The 20,455-nt window shown below is 49.3% G+C and overlaps 1 protein-coding gene across 2 annotated transcripts in view; it reads left to right on the forward strand.

Annotated features, from left to right (window-relative positions):
* Positions 1-13,155, forward strand: part of cntfr (ciliary neurotrophic factor receptor) — a 108,447-nt gene extending 95,292 nt beyond the window's left edge. The window contains exons 7-9 of one of the 2 annotated variants that reach the window (XM_023808665.2): positions 9,105-9,294; positions 11,031-11,154; positions 12,097-13,155. In XM_023808665.2, the coding sequence (XP_023664433.1) occupies positions 9,105-9,294; positions 11,031-11,154; position 12,097 (315 nt within the window). In that variant the 3' untranslated portion in view covers positions 12,098-13,155. Of the gene's footprint in view, positions 1-9,104; positions 9,295-11,030; positions 11,159-12,096 lie in introns of those variants that run through there. The other variant, XM_072714307.1, reaches the window with a different exon arrangement.
* Positions 13,156-20,455: the final 7,300 nt, after the last annotated feature.

The following is a 20,455-nucleotide window of genomic DNA, read 5'->3' on the forward strand; positions in this document are numbered from 1 at the left end:
CTCGCCTTCCCCAGATGAAACCTCTTACTCACGGCACTTTCAGCTAAAAACACAAACAGTACAGGGGAAACCTGACCCAGAATGACAGATCTAAGATTTAATTACATTTTAGTTAATTTTTCATTGAGACAGAATTGAGCTCTGGAAATGCCTCCCCGTTAGATTGTCTGAAGGTGCATTATGGGGTTTGTCTCGAGGTGAGACCCTGAGTGTCTGTCCCTCTGTCCAATTACTTGCCATCTACCGAAATATGGCGGGACAGTACAGTGATCAGGACAGCCTCCGGGTGGCAGTATTGGTCCAGGTGCCAGGATTAAATGCAATGCACTCTGCTTCAGCACCCTGGACTGGTATCGGGCAGGAAGTGTTGTGTGTTTCCGTGTGTGGTGTGTGGTATGTCGTGTGCTTAAATGTTTCAGAACCTTCTAATGGACTGGGTTTCCACTCCGGCCCGGCGGCGCATAACGCGGTGGCGCGTTATTTTCCGGGTGGCCCAAGGGAGGCAGTGTCACGCAAACGGCCTCATACACCTGCGGAGAATGACATCGTCGGGGTAAATGAGCAGCATTAACACCCCCCACCCCCTTTGACTAATCGTGAAATAACCACAGAGAAAATACAGGAAGCCGGAGGCAAAAAAGATGCACTTACTGTAGCGTGCGATGCGTTTAGCTGAAACACGATGCCGTAAGAGAGCGTATTTAATGGGGCTCCCGTCAGAACAAAGGTACGGAAACCAGGTCTGATATAATATCTAAAACAGCGCCGGCCGGCCCCCCCCCAGCCTACAACGTTCACAGCTGCTCTCGCGGGTCTCTGGCGTCTGGGATAAAGCACTTCGGACTCGTCTGAACGCGGTGGCACAGCGGAAGAGGGATTAATGCCTGCATGTTCTTTTTTGTATGTTCTGTTTGTGTACTTTTACATTTATTTGTGTTTACTTGTGAGCACAATGTGTGCCTGTCTCTACACTTTCTTCTGCACTTTATGTACGTTTCTTACATCCCTTGCTGCTGTATGTACCAGTATTTCCTCTTGAGATCAATACATTTCATATGCATTCCCTTAAATCCTCAGGAGAGCCTTATAACCAATACAATGCGGAGTACCAGGACGCTAATGAATGCGTTATTCAATGATTAGTATGATTAATTGAATTTTCGGAGTCCGTCCTGTGATGGGAGGAGTCTCAGCACCTTTATGTAGCAGTTGGCTCTCAGGGCCCCCATGGAGGTCAGGGTTTCCTTCAGTGTGAGGAGTTGCTGGTGTGCTGGAAGCAGCCGTTTGGACAGTGACCCTCTCACCTAGTGCTACGCGTGTAAATCTCCCACCGCCTGAAAGGCAGCTGTGAAAACTACAGGATCACGGCATTCAACAGCTCAGGTCGTTGCCGCTAAGAGCAGGCTGTAGAAATACCCCAAGAAAATTCTATTTCCGAAAGGAGATTCGGGGTTGGCTGTGTGGAAATGACAGCCAGCGAGGAGCTGGTCAATTGTCTCTGGTGGAACTAATGAGGCAGGCATGGGGGGAGCACGCGGAAGGGCGAGGCAGGCGCTACATCGCTGCGTAATTGATAGCTGAGGTACAGGCCGTGCCCAGAGCTGCAGCCCCAATTCCCCACAGCGCGGCGTTTATATTCAGCTGCTAAGCCTGCGCTTTTAGCAACAGTGACATACAATGCAGGTTAAGCGCCTCGCTCAAGGCTACAGCAGCATGAACCTCTCGGGACTCAAACAGGCTACATTCCGGAGGCTGCTTCCTTAACCGGCACGCCACCTGCTGACTGTTACAGCGCAAGTTCAGGAGCAGAAAGCCGGACCCACGGAATATAAGGATGCACAGTGTTTTAGGACTGTCCTTGCTGGGCTTATCATTACCCTTCCCCCCCACCTCAGGCAGTGATCATTTAATTAAATTAAGGTCTTTCCACTGTTTACTTCTGCACACACTTAAGCGCTCGGTCAGCCTAATCAGGCCCGGATCGATAGTCGGAAGAGGTAGGCCGGTCTCATGTGTCTGACAGGTTGAGGAACGATCGAACCGGTGCCCCATGACCGCTGTCAGCACGCCATCCCTCTGTCCCCATGCCGTCCGTATAAACAGGGCCTGATTATCCTCGGTGTGCTGACGAGCTCTGCGGCTGATGACTGGCTGGTGCTCACACTGGCCGGTAATTATCAGTCCCCAGTGGGGCAGCTTCAATTGTCACTTGCTCTGTAGTGTCACCCCGAGACCTGGAACCACACCCGTCATCCACCCCCCTCTGAGCCCGTGTGGGCATGCCGGACTCGTGGTGGGGGTCGATCGCGACTCTGTCCCCGTTATTTACTTCTCCCCACGGCTCCTCCCGCCATGCCTCTAAAGCCACTTCCAGGGATTAAGGTTTTATCCAGGACCGGATTGTGCCGGTGGATCTGATACCAACCCAGTCCAAGCGCTTTCATCAATGGATATGGTCGAAGACAGCTGTTTGGGCTCCCCACCCTTCGGGATTTTGCCTTCGTCTCCTGGGGGAGCTGCTCCAGAAGCCCCACACCTGATTATCCCATTTTGGAAATAGAGGTGTGGTCAGTTCAGAGGCAACACCTTAAACTGGTCAGCAGAGTATCGAGTTCTCAGGGACGGCACATGGGGACAGGGCATAGGGACAGGGTGTGGGGACAGGGCATAGGGACAGGGTGTGGGGACAGGGCATAGGGACAGCATGTGGGGACAGGGCACGGGGACAGGGCATAGGGACAGCGTGTGGGGACAGGGCACGGGGACAGGGCATAGGGACAGCGTGTGGGGACAGGGCATAGGGACAGCATGTGGGGACAGGGCGTGGGGACAGCGTGTGGGGACAGGGCATAGGGACAGCGTGTGGGGACAGGGCGTGGGGACAGCGTGTGGGGACAGGGCATAGGGACAGCGTGTGGGGACAGGGCATAGGGACAGCATGTGGGGACAGGGCACGGGGACAGGGCATAGGGACAGTGTGTGGGGACAGGGCGTGGGGACAGCGTGTGGGGACAGGGCATAGGGACAGCGTGTGGGGACAGGGCATAGGGACAGCGTGTGGGGACAGGGCATAGGGACAGCGTGTGGGGACAGGGCATAGGGACAGCTCTGTGTCTGCATGATCCCTAGAGACGGGTCGGCATCATCCTCTGAAGTCACCGGCTCTCCTCGTCATTGTGTCACTCTTCGGATCTCCTCACCGTTCCCATAGACAGGGATGTGTAGAGAGCGGACAGGAATGTGAGGCCTCTTATTAGTGAGCGTTAATATAGGGGAACGCAGGTCATGCCCCTCGATCCCGACCCCCACCCCCTCCAACTTGCAGCCCGCCTGGTCTCCGTGCCCTGGAGTCACTGCCATTTCCGGCAGCTCGGTTTGTAAAGATGTCCGGTATGAGCTGTCCCACGCACCGGCCGACTGACAGAGCGCCCCCCCCCCCGACGTGACGGGCCCGGCTATCCGCAGACCGCCCTTACTCTTGTGCCCCCGCCTGCCCCAAACTTCTTCACGCAGAAGTGTTTGTGCTGCCGATCCATACGGCAGACGGTGTGTGTGGGGGGGTGTCAAACGATGGCAATGGATAGCTCTCCAGAGTAATGACACATTGTGAACCCCCCCCCTCCCCATCACCGCCAACGCCTGAAATTCAAACGGATCCGAATTTACGCCTCCGCTGTGCGTGTTTTGGTGTTGATTGCAGGAAATTATTGCAATGACCGTGAGTCAAACGTGACACAGATCATTATTCAGCGGCACAATCAGGCACATTATCCCGGGGGTGGGAGGGGGGCGGATCCTGGCACTGCTGTTCTGCATGGCCCCTTCACTCCACTATGACCCAGGATGTGCTGCCTAATTGTCCTAATTGTACCAGTGTTTATGTCTCATCCTTCAGACATTGGATCACACGGCCCCCACCACCACTCCCCCCCCCCCCCCCCCCCCCATTCTAAGATCGATGCTTCACCCTGGTTGGTGCAACGCAACTCATGCACGCATTACATCTGGCATCGAGGTCACGGGCAGCCGTGTGTGGATGAGCACATGCGTGCGCCGTCAACACAGGAAGGAGGGATTTAAAAAGAGAAAGAGGTGTCATGGCTGCCTTTCGGACAGGTTCTTTGCTCCACCTTGGACGCAAGCTGCTGAGTGCAGAACGTTGATCAAAGATGTGCGCCCCCTAGAGGCACCGGTCAGCATCACAAGAGAATGAAGTCTGGCCCCAGCCAGGTGGTATAGCGAGGAGAAAGAGCCCATCTCCCTTCCTCAGAAGTAGGTGGGAAAGGCAGCCTCTCTCGCCTTCCCGTTAAACCCCTTCTGCATGCCGCTCCAAGTCCGAGTTTGCAAACAAAGTCTGCTGACAGCCAGACCTTAAGCCTACCCCACTCGGACACCATTTTCCAAACGCTCCTCCAGCAGAAAGGACAAGTGTACCTTTCCCATCCTGTTTGGGAAAACGGTCACGGCCTCTCCACGTTTCCGTGTGCTATAACCGTACCACGCAGTCCTCAAAAGGAAGCCCTCAAAGAACGGAGAGGGCGAGGGGCCTAGCTGGCTTATTCACCGTTTCTCTTTGTATCTTCAGAAGCCCCAAAATTTTGCCCTATTATAGGTTTGTAAGCTGAATCCTAAGATTTATCTACATCACCATCTCTCTGGCTATTAAATTGCTAATGATCATGAATCGAGCAAAACTGGCATTATATTTCATGCAAATCCTTCTAAACAACTACAGAAAGGCAGGCCTGAGAAATTAGAGCCGACAAAATAATTATGGTTATTAGATTCATTTAAAAGATGAAATCCCTCCTCTTACCCTGCGCTGTTTATGCACAGAGCCCAATGAATAATTTATTTAGTGAGATGTTGCTCAGATATCGCACAAATTTTGTAAAGCTCCCCCTCTGTGTGAGCAGTGTGGAGGAATGAAGGTCCTTCCAAAAGTTCCGGAGAAGGCCTTGCTGAAGTTCAGGCCACCCCTGCCTGTTAACCTTGTCTTGCCCCCCCCGGGGCCAGGTGATCCATGTAACGCGGACACGCGTGAACATGCGTGCGAACGCGCTTGGAAGCTCGCGGCTTCCACCTGTGTGTTAATTACGATATTTAAGGTGCGTTTCAGGCTGCGGCAGTGCGCATAATTGCCGTTACAATAACGAGACGGGGCAGGTCTTCACAGATGGACTCGCCGGCATCATCGGGCCCCTGGAGCGTCCGGGATGGGGAGGCTCCCCGCAGGAGCCTGAACGGTGCGTTCCTGATTTTCCATTACGAATTCCTCAGATCCGACGCTTTGTAAATGAAGAGGATGTGAGAGAGCCGCCTTTGTAAGCCACTCTGATTAGGGGTGTCTGTTAGCAGATGATAACTGCTGTGACAGCATTCTTCATGTCACTGTTTTGATCCTGTTCTGAGGTAATAATGGACAGCAGGGCTGTGTATAGCTAATGGATATTAACATCCTTCCAGTTGTTATGGGGCCTGAAGACAGTGGTGCGTCTTCTTTGGAGGGGATTGTGGATAATGGAACAAAAACCTGTAATTTTGACTTTGTGGGGACCATTTTTCAGGTCCCCACAATGATCTGTGATGCAATCAAAAAAGTAAGAATGTTAAAAGTCTCGTATTTTGTTAGGTTGCCTATGGTTAAGGTTAGGGCTGGGTAGGGTTAGGGTTGTCATAGCTGGGATTAGGGTTTTTTTCCATTGAGACGAGCAGACGGTCCCCACAAAGACAGGACTATATGAGCTCTATGTGTGTGTACTTCCCTGTCTCTACACGGTCATATTCATGAATATCCAGTGGATATCCTAGACTGGCTCAGAAGTCTGTTCTTCTTTAGCTTTTCAATTCCTTCTAGAATTTTCATCCAAAAATGCCAAACTTTAGTTTGCTTTGAACGGCCAGTATTTTCATAGTATCGCGGTTATTGAAATGCTCACATGGGTCCGTGATGACAGCGTTGTATAATCGCGCAATCTGTCACTGTCAGTTAATAACACCACTTCTGGGTTATTGGTAGTTTTCTTCTGTTTTGATCTGTGAATTCTGGGCAGGTAGAGACTCACACAAAAAGACTTTAATAAAAACAAGAAATTTCACTGTTCAGATATGTCTGGAAAACCTATACCTGCAATTAAAATACAGTCCCACGCTCAGCGAGAGATGGATCCCCATTAGAAAGCCCCAGCAGGGCCTGAGGCTCCAGGAGCTGAGTGAGTTTGCGATTTAATAAAAAATAAACGTGAGGCCAACCTGGGCTGAGCTGAACACTTTTGGGGCACCTCTGAGCCTTGAGGTGAAGTGGTCCACACCGAGACAGGGTGATGGTCTGCGCAGAATAAGGCCCCTGAATTATGGGATGCGGCCGGCTATCTTCTCCGATGCCGCTCAGACCGATGCCTGACCCGGACACTCTTGGAAGGAGAAAGGCACTTCAGGAATTCAGAGAAGAATCTCCCTTTCCGTCAGTGTGAGCCTCTGGCAGTACAGCCGGGGAGCTTCACAGCTACAGCCGTGTTCTGTATTTTCTTATGTGTATCTATGAAAACACATGCATACCTCATTCCCAGAGGCATCAAAAGTACATGCATTCTTCACTCAAGCTGAAGTATAGATACATGTTTTTACAAACACTCCAGTAAAAGTTGAAGTATTGACTTCACTTTTTTACTCAGGTTGAAGTGAAAAGTACAGGCTCTAAAACATACTTAAAGTATAAAAGTATAAAGTACCCGTGCAAAGGACAATACCACCATTTTAGGGCAAAGCTGACTGGACTCCATGTAGAACACAAGCAGAGAAAAATAAAGTCAGATAAATACTTAAGGCTCCATTGGCCATAACCATCATTATACATGACGATCGCCTTTTTCCTAAACACATCATGCATTATAGTACTGTAAAAGATTGAGGGGTTATAAACTCAATGTGCATGGTGTTCAAAAAACTTTATTTGTATGCAAATATATGTTAGGTGTTTGTGTAAGCCAGAAGAACTGAGGCACACACCATAGGACTACCAGACCCTCTGTTTAGCTTCAAAAGCTGATTTTCAAAGTTCCTGGATTCAAAGCATGCCCTTTTCGGTGTGAATATCAGTCCAGCTGTGCTGAACAGTCTCTCGCACGTAGCTGAGGCTGGTAGTGGAGTTTTGAGCCTCAATGACAGGTTGAATATTGTCAGGAAAGACTTGAGTATCTTCATTGCATCACCTGGGCATCCTAAGTAAATCTCCAGCTGTTTGGCCCTTTCTTGGGAACTGGGGTTCTGTGCTATTACAGAAAAGAAGTCATGGTCCTCCTCTGAAGAATGAGAGGTCTCACCTCGATTCCCCACAGCATCTTTCAAACGACTTGCTTTTCAAGCTTCTTTCTTCCACTGCAGTCATGATATCTTTTCCCACCCAGTTGCTGCCTGGTTTTAGTCTCTCTCTCTCGCTTTATCATGTCTATTGTGTTGTGCATCATGTGCAAAGACAAATACACCAATGGGATTGTCTTTTCTGTGCGTGTTTACAAACGTCTTTAAGCCTCAACCAGTCAGTCAAGTCGTCTGGATGGCGCGCATTATTGAATCGGAATAGGTAAAGTGCATGGCAAAATGCCCTAATAAACGTCATTTAAATGAAACGAAACAAGAGTAACGAGCCTGATTTGAAAATGTAAGGAGTAGAAAGTACAGTTATGCTAAAATGTAGGCAGTATAAGTTAAAAGTTTAAACAAAAATAATTAGTCAAGTACGGATACTCGGAAATTCTACTTAAGTACAGTAATGAAGTATTTGTACTTCGTTACTTCCCACCTCTGCTCATTCCTCAGTGAAGCTCCTACAGTGACAACAGCGCCCTCTGTGGTCGGCGGAGTCAGCACCTCCCGTGAGCCGACAGATGTAAGCACAGCTGTACCAGGGCAGCATGTATCATGCAATCGCCGGGCTGAGAGGCCTTGCTCCTGCAGAGAATCCGCCCCCTGCACCCTGAGGCCAGGTTCCTGGCCAGATATAAAAAAACAAAGGAGTTTATTTTTCTGTTTGGTGCTGTGCTGGGTCACTGGCCATGACCAATACTTAGGCTCCACCCTGCTGAGACGACTCTGTCACCTGATCTGGAGCCTGTTGGACATTAAGTTATCCCCAGCTGCCTGCTTGGGTGGGGGTGGGGCATCAGGGCTGAAATACAACACATGCACTTTGAAAAAAGGATATTAATAGCCATCTCTCCGGGGTGGTTGATCGTATAGATGTTGTGAAGCAGAGCTCCATTTCAGACACCCCCCCCCTACCCTCTCCAGCTCTGCCTCAAACCTAACAGCCACCTCACCGTCTCCCCATCAGCTACATATCCCTGTTTGCTGACAGGTGTAGATCATGCCCCCTGGGGTGCAGAGAGCCGCTGGCCTTTTAGGGTGCAGCTCATCCCGTTTTTCCTTCCGTTCTCTGCTTGCGTAGCAGCTTCCCCGCTTCCAGTCTTCTCCGCCTTTGCTGTTCCTTATTTCAAACAGGAGCCCAAATTGCAGCAAGCTGATGGCCACCTGCGGGCCAGCAATGATCCAATCCCTGTGCACGGCTCGGCGGGCGTTTACAATAAACCGATGGCGGCTGCGTGCCGGAAATCGCCGTGAAATCACATGTAAATGGAGAGCTCTGCCGCGTTCATCCCAAACACAAGCTGATGCTGGGGCTGGGCGGGGGGTCTGGAAGTTCACCAGCCGGCTGCCTGTCCCGCCCCAGGACCCCCAAGAGACTAAAGCTGGCTCAGCCCCCCACCTGTGACCTCAGCTGATCGGGTTTCAGCTGATGCAGGAGAGGAGGCGGGAGGGGGCTGCGAGGCGCCGTCTGTCGCGGGTGGAGCCATTGACGCTCCTGGCCGACGCTGCACCCCGATCCATCCTGCTCCCGCACCTTTTCAGTCTAAACCGGGCAGGCTGGCGTGTCCTTCGCCTATTTCCCTCGGTCAGAACATTCCTGGTACTGCGCAGAGGCAAGCTGGTGTTGGTGTTCTGAGGAAAAACAACCAGCCAGATGTTTGCAACAGAGGTGTCTCCGATTGGCCTCAGTCTGCCTTTAATTCCGCCCACAGACTGATGCTCCATTGTGTGATTGGCAGGTGGAGCTGTCAGATAGCACCAGCCACACTATCACGGACGCCTATGCGGGGAAGGAATACATCATCCAGGTGGCTGCCAAGGACATGGAAATTGGCACCTGGAGTGACTGGAGTGTAGCTGTCCATGCCACGCCCTGGATAGATGAGCCCCGGCAAAGCACCTCCACCACTGAAGCAGAGGTCGTTATAGGTAGGCATCCCGCACACTCTCACAAGCCCAAAGGCAACGGCCAAGACTACAGCAGACAGCAGCACATCAAGGAAAATCTATGGAAACTCGGCACTGCCCTCTAGTGGCCCACCCCCGATCCTTCAAAGGCCAACGGCAAGGCTGGTATCGATCACATGACCTCCAAAACAAGAAAAGCAATGTGAAAGTGTTTGCAAGAAAATTTAATATATATTACTCAGGATATGAGGGTGTTAACCAAGCGAGAGAACCTACTGAGATCCTCATTAAAAGAGGGGAATCGAGACCAGGTATAGTTTCATCATCGCTCTCAGTATGTGGGGATCTGAGAGACGTCAGTAGCCATCAGGATACAGAAGGGCTGCATTCCAGGGTGATAGTTTGGTCCTGAGGATGGTATCAGATCAGCCTCTCAAAGCCTAGTTCTTCAAATCTTACCTGAGAAGCCAGGGAGTTAAATCCTAATCGAGTTGCATTTAACCCCATAGCTGGTCGTCTGCGTAAGGCAACTTGTTTTGTCCTCAATAATTACATGTTTTTTCCTGGTAAAATTGCAGTGAATTCCTGCCAAAAAACTCAATATTTAAAAACCCCAAAACCCAGAACTTGCTGTAACACTCTGATAACAGAGCTGATCCTCTAACTGAACAAGCTCTGTTTTTGCAAAACGCATCGGAAATGTAATGGGTTTGTCCAGCTGCATTGTGCAAAACGCAGCTTCCAAGCACATGTGGAATAGCCCTAGATCATTTATGTGTTGGCTTTTTTTTTCACACGTTTTTTGCGAATCAGGCATTCAGCTGAACACATCAGATGGTGACCTTCTGTAAAGCAGAGGGACATTCAGAAAATGTCTCAAAGCTGCACATTAGTGTCTGGATGCATATGGGAAATACCTGACAGCGGGGTCTGGGAGGGCCCTGGAATGTGACAGGGAGCGGCTGGGCAGTGGAAAGACGATAATCACTGGCAAGTCACCGTAAAGAATCTGAATTTATACAAGTTTCTGGGGCCGTGATGAAATACGGCATTATTTTTTAATATTTGCACAGCTGCTTCGTGACAACAGGCGATGGCCTGGAGGGGGCGATAATAAAGAACACATTCTTCTGTGAGAGGGGAGGTTGGGAAATGCACAGTAAAGGCATTTTTGGGGTAGAGTTCACACATGTCCATCCTCTGCAAGACTGCCGACCTCAGAGCGTCACACAAAGCCTCAGCGCTGGTGTCCTCAGTGTATCACGCTCATCTTCAGTGAATCACACTCAGCCTCAGTGCATCACGTTCAGCCTCAGTGCCGCTGTCTTCAGTGTATCATGCTCAACTTCAGTGAGTCACACTTGGCCTCAGTGCCACTGTCCTCGGTACGTCATGCTCAGTCTCAGGGAGCTACACACAGCTTCAGTGTCTCTGTCCTCAGTGCATCACACTTGGCCTCATTGAGTCACATACAGCCAGTGTCTCTGTCCTCACTGCATCACACAGCCTCAATGTCTTTGTCCTCACTGCATCACACAGCTTCAGTGTCTCTGTCCTCAGTGCGCCACACTCTGCCTCAGTGAGTCACACTTAGTCAAGTGCACCACTACGGCCTGGACTCTTGGTTCACTGCCAGATTACCTGCTGTTCTGTTTGGCTCTGTGGTTTAATGGATCTATTTTTCTTGTGATTGGGTCCTGGCTGCACTGAATGCACTGAGATTGGACAGGCCTCTCACCTGCTCCTTCTCCACCCAGAGACCACCCCCTCCGCGGCCCCCCCCTCAGCGAAGCCACAGCTGTCAGTGCCTGTGGACAGCTGCTGCACCCTGGCCGGCTCGTCTCTCCTGCTCCTGGCATCCACGTTGCTGTCGGTCGTGTGGTGAGTTGACCTCGTCCGAACTCGTCCAAAGCGGATCTCCAGTGGTCAGTGAGCACAGAGCAGGACAGCATTGATCTTGATGTCCAGCTGGGGTAACATCTGTCCAAACGACTGAACACGTCTCCTCTCCAGACAGGACTTCCTGTTGCATTATTAAGTCAGAGTGTCATTCCTGGCTAATCGCTAATGAGAGAATACATAATGCTGGGCAGAGCCAGATAAGACTTTGTGCCTTGGATGCTGGATGGGAGGAGATGGTTCTGCCAATGGAGATCCATGGGTCTGTTCAGGGTGAGATGTGAGAGAGGAACGGGCGACAGGGCGGCGCTGACCAGGAGTGCTTTGCAGGCGGGAGTCAGGCCCCGTGTGCCTAAGGGAGTCCATCATCAGACTCTGACATTGGAGTCACAGTCTTCTAAGGCTTTCGTCAAAAATTAGTTATTGACACGGGGTGGGGGTGGGAGGGGGGGCAGTGTGCCGCCAGACAGCTTCTTGTGTTAGCATGGTGTGGCAGGGAGATAAAACTTCAAATTAAGTTCTGTTCACCGAAACCCATCAGAAGTTTAAAACCTTAAGTGTAGAGCCTGCTTTCGTCAGATAGAGCTCTTTCAGTCTAAGACCTCAAACCGTGAATCATCGATTTTGGGCCGTAGGACCCGGGTGGGAGGGTGATGGATCCGTGTCGACAGGTTTAAGTGACACTTTCCATCTCCGCCGTCCCTGTCTTTTATTAAGTTATTCTCTGATGAATAACGAGTGTGACAGCGCAGTTAAATTACTCATCTTACTTGTTATGGTTTACCTCCCACATGCTTCCTACTCTAATGTGTCCTAAAATATCGATATTATTTCAAGATATTAATATATTGTGTTTGAAGGACAGGAGTCTGTCATCACTCACTGACATTTAATAATTTCATTTCTCCTCCCCCCCCCCCCCAGATATCGGTGTTTCATTCCTGTGGAAGAAAATCGAGGAACATCCCTGTCTATTTTGCACATGTTAAATGGATATAGTGCATTAATAATTTAATTCAGATTTCTCACGAAGAAAAGCATAAACACAAACAAAAAGTGACGAAAATTTCTACAAAAAAAGAAGAAAAAAAAAAAACAAAAAGCTTCATGCAGACACGGGACGCGCGTCGGACAGAAGCGAAGGATCCGGGGGAAACGACTGGAACAGAATCGAGCCTCATCCCTCTTCCTCCTGTTCAATCGATCGATTCACTGATTATTTTTGATACTTAGCCAAAAGCTCCAGGAATGCCTATATTTTTCTTTCCCTTTTCTTCTTTGTCTTTTCCTCAGTTTGTCATACTTTGCAGCTACATACAGCTAACTCTCCATGCCAAAGACTTGTCTCGGAAACATTTTTCCCGAATCCTTGGCTTCCCGATGTGAATTCCAGGAATCTGCGTCCAGCAACACAGAAGACAAGGAAAGAGAGGACTAACATTTTGGGGGGAAATTAGTAATTATTTCTTACTTTTTTTTTTCCTTTTTCTGTACAGTTATCACAAGCTCCAGCTGCGGAAATAACCATTACAATACCGAAAACAGTTCTTTTTCCATCACCGCTTTTTGGTTTGTTTTCTCCTGTAAATATGAGGCAATATAGTCAATATGAATAAGCTCCGGTTGGAAACAACATGTTTTGCTTTCAAACTCTGTCGCCTTTGCAGATGTGTTTTTACAATTTTTTTATAATCGGTACCACAACTTGATATTATGTTACTCAAGACGTCTAGTTGTGCTTTATGTATTTGTTTATTATTAAATGAAAATATACATATAGGATCTCAGCTTTACAGACCCTCATAATTGCTTAATTCCCCCGATCATATTTTGTAAACAATGATATGTATCTTTAACATGAAAAGTTTATTATTTAATAATGTATGTATTAGGGTTAGATTCTTGTAACCGGTATCTGGGTTCTTTTTATAGATGTCTATAAAATGAGGAGTTGTTCATTAAATGTGACCATTTCACAACGAACTCCAGCTCCAGTTATTCCCTCGCTTCTTCCTTGTCGTTCAGTTTCTTGCTGTTGTACATCGATTTACAGATCTCTTAACTCATTTTAGGACTAGATTTTCCTCAGAATCACTAATATGCCACTAGGATGTGGCTGACTTCTTATACATCTTTGCTAAATGTCACGTTAAAAAGAAAAATGTGAGCGAGCTGAATGTGGTTCTGGTTTTACGTTTCTTCTCCTTGAAGCTCTGGGCTGCAAACGCTCCCATCGACCCCTGGCCAATCAGGAGCTGCCCCATGGAGACCCGGCCAATGGGGAGCTGTTCCATGGACGCCTGGCCAATGGGCGGCTGTCCCACGGACACCTGGGCAATTGGGAGCTGCCTCACGGACACACGGAGAAAGGGTTATTATGAATGAAGAAAAACAGAGGGAGCGTGATAAGTTCCTGCACCTTCGGATGATTCATTTCTCATTAGCATGGCTTTGATTCGCGTGCCCGTGCTGCCGGGAGTGTTTGAGGAAAGCACGTGTGATTACTGACCCTGCCCCACCTTTTATCTGCATCTTTCCATGTGAAGGATGTTTTCCTGCCAACGGCAATTTAGAAAACGCTGGTCCCAATGAAATAGCCGGGTCCCGTTAGTTATTACAGATTTTATTGGGAAAATATTAAATGAATCAGATGCCGGATGTTACTTGTTTATAGCTATTACAGCATTATTAACCCCCCCAACCCCCATGGAGATGGAGTCTGGGGGCTCAGTCATAAGTTATACCTCATTGGTCCTTCTGATTCTTTCCTCCACAGAGGCGTGGACGTTTACACGACGGTGCCATTCCTGCCTCTGACGTGGGGGCTCGCCTTAATTCTGCCATTTCTCCTCCTCAGGTTCTCCCACATCCATGGAGCAGACAGATGCCAGCAAGATACGACCTCCATGAGGGACTGACGCCCATCACCTTCCTGCCATCAGTGGTGGTGTGTTGGGAGGGCAGTACAGCCCCTCTTTACCTGGGCAACGAGCCAGTAAAGGCCGGAGACTCACAAGATGAACGAGGGATGGAGGGGGACAGCGTCAACTAATTTGTCTCTCATGACAGGTGCAACTAACTAGCGGAAAACGTGCAGTGACATAAGGAGGCTCAGCATTTGCAGCCCGCGGGGGACCATCTAGTGGCCAGCCAATCAGCCTTTGTGGCCCGCGGCAGGGGGGCTGTCTAATGGTCGCCCAATCAGCATTTGTGGCTGGCAGGGGGGATGGGGGGGGGGGGGGGCGTCGCATGGCCGGCCAATCAGCATTCAGTGGACCGACGGCAACGAAAACTCATCACCCTCTCACATGCAGATGATCGGCTCATCTCTCTGGCTCATTTAGGGTCTGATAAAAGCATTGGAAACGCAGAGCAGGGGAAGGACTTCAGGGTAAAATCCATGTTGCCGGTGCCAGAGCGATGGGGGCTGCAAGAGATAAATCATTAAGCGTTAACATAACACTCCATGCACATTTTAAGAGCATGAATCTGCAGCTCCTCCCACCTCCAGCATTTCGTGATGCACCTGCTCACTGGAAAATGAACTGCATGTTAATACCTCTGCTGCCCCCCCCATACACATGCTGTCTGGCAGCTGTGTGATGAAGCACTGAGCTTCCTGTCATCTAGCAGCTGCTCACACCTGAGCTTAGCTCTGATCTGCGTAATAAACCCAAGAAGCTCTCTTTGTTCTCGCATTACGCTGATGCGGGGGGGGGGGGACAGGGAGCACAGAGGCAGCTGAAGTTTGTTATTTTAAGGCAAACCAAAGAAAATGAAGTCTTCAAGTGTAATGCGCCAACAACACAGCCTCCGGAGCATTCTGGAAGGATCTATAGTTATCCTCCGCGCAGCGTGACATGTTCACGCCAGACTGCGGAAAGTGTGATAACAGCACTTTGCGGCTTGGGCGGGTCTCCCCATCTCAGGCCGCCGGACGCCTTTGCTGTGGGGGGGGGAGGGCTTGCTGTGACTCGTGAAATAATATTACCGCAGGTTATTGTGTGCTCTGCTGATGTATGTGAATAAACAAAAATGGCCTGCCTTTACCAAATAAAAACCATTTGTTTCCTGTTATGTTTTAAATGCCATTGTGCACACTCAGTACAACAAAACAATCCTTGGTGACAAAGATTAAATATATCAAACAAAGTGAAACTAATCACCCCAACATAGAGAGCGAGCGAGGCGCCGCTCATGGGAACTGGCAAGCCCCAATAACCAACTTTCCCTGTGATTGGTGATTGGCTGGTGCGCTGGCCTCTGGTCCTGCCCCTCTAGGGGTGTTGGACCCCCCCTGCCATTTATCCTCAAGCTTCCCGGCCTCACCGAGGCCTTCGCTCGCCTTTGATGAGGCCTCTGTCGGTGCTGGGAGCCGCGGCCGCTTCCAACGGAGACATTTCTGGCGACCTGACATTTTGACAGCCCTCCTAAGATGTAAAGTTTAAACTCAAGACGGTGGATTCTGGGAAATCGATACACCCCGGCAGAGCTGTCTGCTGCACTGCTGTCTAATGACAACTCTGACCTTTTAAGAGCCACTAGACAGATACGACGGAGTGGCCTTGGGCCGAATTAATTCCAGAGCAAATCTCCATAGTGGAATTGCGGCGCTGCGAGTGAAATCCCCCAGACTGAGACCTGAGGGTCAAATTAATGTTTTTAATTATTTCACTACAAGCTCCTTGTTTTTTCTTCACTACACAACCTGGATCTATATAAAAAGATGGCTCACTAATTAGCGTTTCTCCTTCTGAGGCCTGACATTAATCACCGCGCTTTGTGTGAAGGTGCGATATCAGCAAACAGGGCACATTCCTCTTTGTTTTTGCTTACGAGACACTCGAGTGATTGAAGCGGGACTCACAGCGCCACTACGGACAGAAGTCTTCAGATTTATCAAGGGTCCAATGGCAGTGGCCAAGTGGAAGATGAGAAGTCTGCTGCTGGTTTTGTTTTCAGCTAACAGGAATCAAAGAAACAATCAGAGAAAAGGCCGCCAGTCTGTCAGGATTCTGGAGATGGTATTTAATGCGATGTCACTCATTTTAACAGCAATGAAGACCTGGGGGCCCCAACCCGTGATGCTGTGATGTGCTTCATCTTAACACACTGATGGTTCTTTTACCTGACGGATACGCACCAGCGGGAAAAGCACCTTGGGCACTGTCTGCAGCAGCCTGCAGCCCGGCCGGCTCTCGACTGCAGCAGCTGGGTTTAAGTGTGTGTCTGACAGATATCTGCATTTTGTATGTTTCTCGCAGACGGTCTGTTGGCAGAAAATGTGGACGTCAAGCCACACGGTCCACTCCGACTGCGTCAGCTTAAGGGTCGAGCTGTCAGGGAGGTGGGGGAGTGGCTGGTGTGACTGAGGGGGGGGCAGGAGGAGGGTCACGAGGGGCCAGAAAATGGTGCCGGAGATGTAAGGAGAGCGTGTGGGGAGGGTATGAGTTGAAGTGAGCGTTAAACTGCCGGCTTGGAGAATTCGTCTTGAGAAGTGCCAGATCTGAGGCTGCCTGAGGTGACTCTGGGTTATCTTCTGCATCACCCTGCTGAATGATCACCGGCTCTGTGTCCACAGCTAACCTACGTAATGAAAGCCAGCTGGCCCAGCTTAGACTCACCGCCTCGTTAGGGCTTTATAGGGTCAGGAGTGCGGCAGTACTGGAGAGTGTGTGGAGCATCTGTTACCGAAGGAGCCTCGTGACATTTTTTGGTTTCTTTAAGTTCAGTTTATGGTTGCTGTTCTTAAAAGGGCCTCACCCCCATTTTCTGATTGGATTTTTCCAGAATAAAGTATTTTGTTCCGGTTAAACCCAGCTGTCCTGTGCCACTGGTCCCACAGCCTGTGATACTGCTGGAAGGAAGTCCAAACAGCCAGAGACATGGAGGTACCAGGGTCTCAGACGCCCATCCACACACCACATGGCAAAAAGGCCTTGCGATTCACAGCCACCCGCTTAGGTCTGGGTCACCTAACCATGTTTTCAGTGTTTTCCCTGTTTTAGACAGATGAGTCTAGATGGACAGCAGCTGCATGATGGCCATGTCCATTCCTGGTCATCAAGCCACCGCAGCCGTACGCATGAATCTGACCTGTTACCCACCTTGCAGCCTATAACTTCCCCCAGCACCAAGGAGCAGAGTGAGTCCTCCCTGCCCCATGGTGAAGGTGTCTTTAATAGCACTGGAAAAATGTTGCGTGGGATGCTTTTGGCAATAAGAAAAAAAATTCAGTTTGGTTCAGAAAACACGAGGCACCAGCGTCTGCCAGGCGTTGAGGGGAGGGGGAGTCGACGCAGGCTGTGTCCAAACCATGGCTTTAATCGAGAACAGAGGCTTGGGGGGGGGTTCCATGCCTGTCTCCCGTCTAGCTTTACAGATGACACCCCTCTCAGAAGTGCCAGGGATGAATTGAGACATTCTTTTGTGGCACCTCACAATCTCACTAACTTTTGGAAGTGTGTAGGATTGGTTCGGGGCTATCTGAGCTAGGTGCTAATTAGAACCAGGCTTGCTTGGGTGATGTATTTTATACCCTGGTCTAGAGACTTAACCTTTAGGAAGGGGAGGAAGCAGGGCCACAGGGGTAGAACTCCAGTAGAACCCTTATCTGGACTGATTTATGGTCAGGCTCATCCAGAGACATCTCTGGGCCTTGAAGGCCGTTCCAGCGCAAATCTGTGATGTCGGTATCCCAGGAGACGCACAAAAGTACAGAGGGTCCCGTGACACGGTATGTGCTCGGTGGGGTGGGGGGAGGCATGGGGAATGCAAGGCCAACGTCGGAGCAGTATTTAGTACGCATTTTTATGCCTGCAGGGAGGCTTGATGGGGTGATCTGACAGGGCACATGACTGGCATACTGCCTCCCTTAGTTGTCAGCATTTATTCAAGCCAAGTTGGAAAGGCGACAGCTCCCCCTGGTGGCCAAATGAACTGAAGCGGGCATATCCATACCATCCAACATCTCCACTGCAGAGACCTCTGATAAAGGACACCTCGAAAGACAGCACACCACGTTTACCCCCCTCACACACACGCACAAGCTTAATTCAATCCGACAACTCCCAGAGAATCCGTGGTCAACAAACCCTGAAATGACATAGTTGAAACCACACTATAACTTAACGAATCATCATAGTCACTTTATGGTGGGGAGGTAATGAGAGAGTCCTGGATAAGCGTCGGAGATGATTCGATCTGCATTCGGCATCAGTCTGCGCTGTGCTCGTGCACGGTAATGTGCTCTTTGGCGATGTCGTTTATTCAAATTTCAATTCCGTAGAAGAAAATAGAGAGGTGGAATGAGATCATCATTTTTAATGGTGCCGTTCAGTCTTCTTGACGTGCCGGAGGCATTTACCACAGAGGCCTTTCAGTCGGCTCATTCAGAATAACGTCCTTTTCAGCCTGCAAAGTGTCCTTGCCTGGAGAACAGGTAGGAGCACGTGGGGTTGTGCCTTCTGCAGTTTGTTCCAAGGAGTCTTTGGACCTTCACAAGAAATACTGCAGTGTCAATGCCTTGAATATCAAATGTAGGAGAAAGCGGGTGCTATTTCCCTTCAAGTGCCGCTTTTCTGTCTTCTGATTGGCCAGCCCTCAAACTTCATGGCCCCTTCTGTTCCCTTTCATTGACCCACTACATCCTAAACTGGCAGTCCTATCAAAAGCTTTATTTAGCCATACTTCGGTGTGTGCATTTCTCTGTGTGCCTAGGCTGTCACCTACTGGCAAGGACACGAAGTGCTCTATTTACCAAAAAATGCTTTTCACCTACAGACCTAAGTAGCGGCTTCTCTTTTTACCTTCTGACTGTTCGCTTTCTGAATAAATCTGTCAGACACGGACATTTCTTGCGGCGCTCTCTGAAATGGGAAGCATAAGCCAGAAAAATTTGGCCGGCTTCTGAAAGATTATTCTGCAGTGATTTCGCTTTCTTTTCATCTTCTCTGCTCTCCGTATTTCTGGCGCAGATGTTCAGACGCAATTATATTGTCTTCTGACAAAAAGGAACATTTTCTGGACCCCTCATTAATCAGGTCTGCCCCCCCCCCCCCCCAAAAAAAAAACAGTGGCAGTAGGAGAGTGAAAGACTCGAGTCAAGCGGATCCGCTTGCTTGTATTTGAAGCCGACACCTAGTTTGCTTTAAAAGCAGAGAAACACCGAACCCCCTTTCCATACATTCACTCATGGGTCCTGCACTACCTATAGGCTACGATGTGAAAGAAAGAAAGCAAGCAAGAAAGAACATAATATTCCTCCTCGCTCCCTGACCTAATTACCTTAGTTTCAGTTCAGTTTTGGCTGTCGGCAAGCAGCCAGCCGTCTGCCCCCATTAGCGCTGGTGGATTAACTGGACTGTTTCATAATTACTTTTCTTTCGCCAGACCGTATCTTTTGAATATGGCCCGCTGGTGCAAATCATGACTAAGCTCAACATCAATCACGCTTTTTCATTAGCTAGCCCACTTCTTGAAATAACGGCAATTCGGGGATATTCTAAAACAAAACAGTTGGATTTGCAAGCATAATTTTAGATTTCCTAATGGAGCGATATGTGTGTGACACTGAGAAACTGGACTGACTGATCCCCACTACGGGCGCGTTTACAGAAAAACCGATAAATGCTTCGGTAACCGGATAAAGATGTACCACTTGCCGCAGTTAAAACAGAAGCAAAGAGTTGTAACCAGAGGCGAAGCAACGATACAAAGGCAGGCGTTGCATTAACATTACATCAGCATTTGACGAGGAGAATGAGAGAGAGACACGGAAAAGAGAATGCGACTACACATTTTAATCCTGTTGCATGCACACAACGATAAGCACAAAGTATTTAGAACAGAGTCAGACAATCCCTCCGAACACAAAGGCCGCTTTAACAGCCTGCCCTAAACAGACACTTCTTCGTCAAAGTAGTTTTAAAAAAGCAATGGGTGATACCGAGCTCGGCGGCGGAGCCAATTGGGAGGCAGGAAGCACCGCTCCCTGCTATTGGATCGGCCCACCGAGTGCGCTCCCCGCTTTCATTGGCTCTCATTGATGTCAGACATAGAGCGCGGAACGCAATGTTCACAAACATACGCATGTAACGCAACTGATAATATTATTTCCCTGAATTGCAGAATTGACTTACTTGTAGTGATGGGCTAAATTACTGTTTTTTGTAGTTGGCTAACGAGTCCAAACGCTAAGGAACATTTTAAACTGTGAAATCCAATTGCAGCATACGGCAAATCACTGCACACCTAGGCTATATACAATTCAGTGACAAAAAAA

The sequence above is a fragment of the Paramormyrops kingsleyae genome, chromosome 7 (genome assembly GCF_048594095.1).
Source record: "Paramormyrops kingsleyae isolate MSU_618 chromosome 7, PKINGS_0.4, whole genome shotgun sequence".
NCBI lineage: Eukaryota > Metazoa > Chordata > Actinopteri > Osteoglossiformes > Mormyridae > Paramormyrops > Paramormyrops kingsleyae.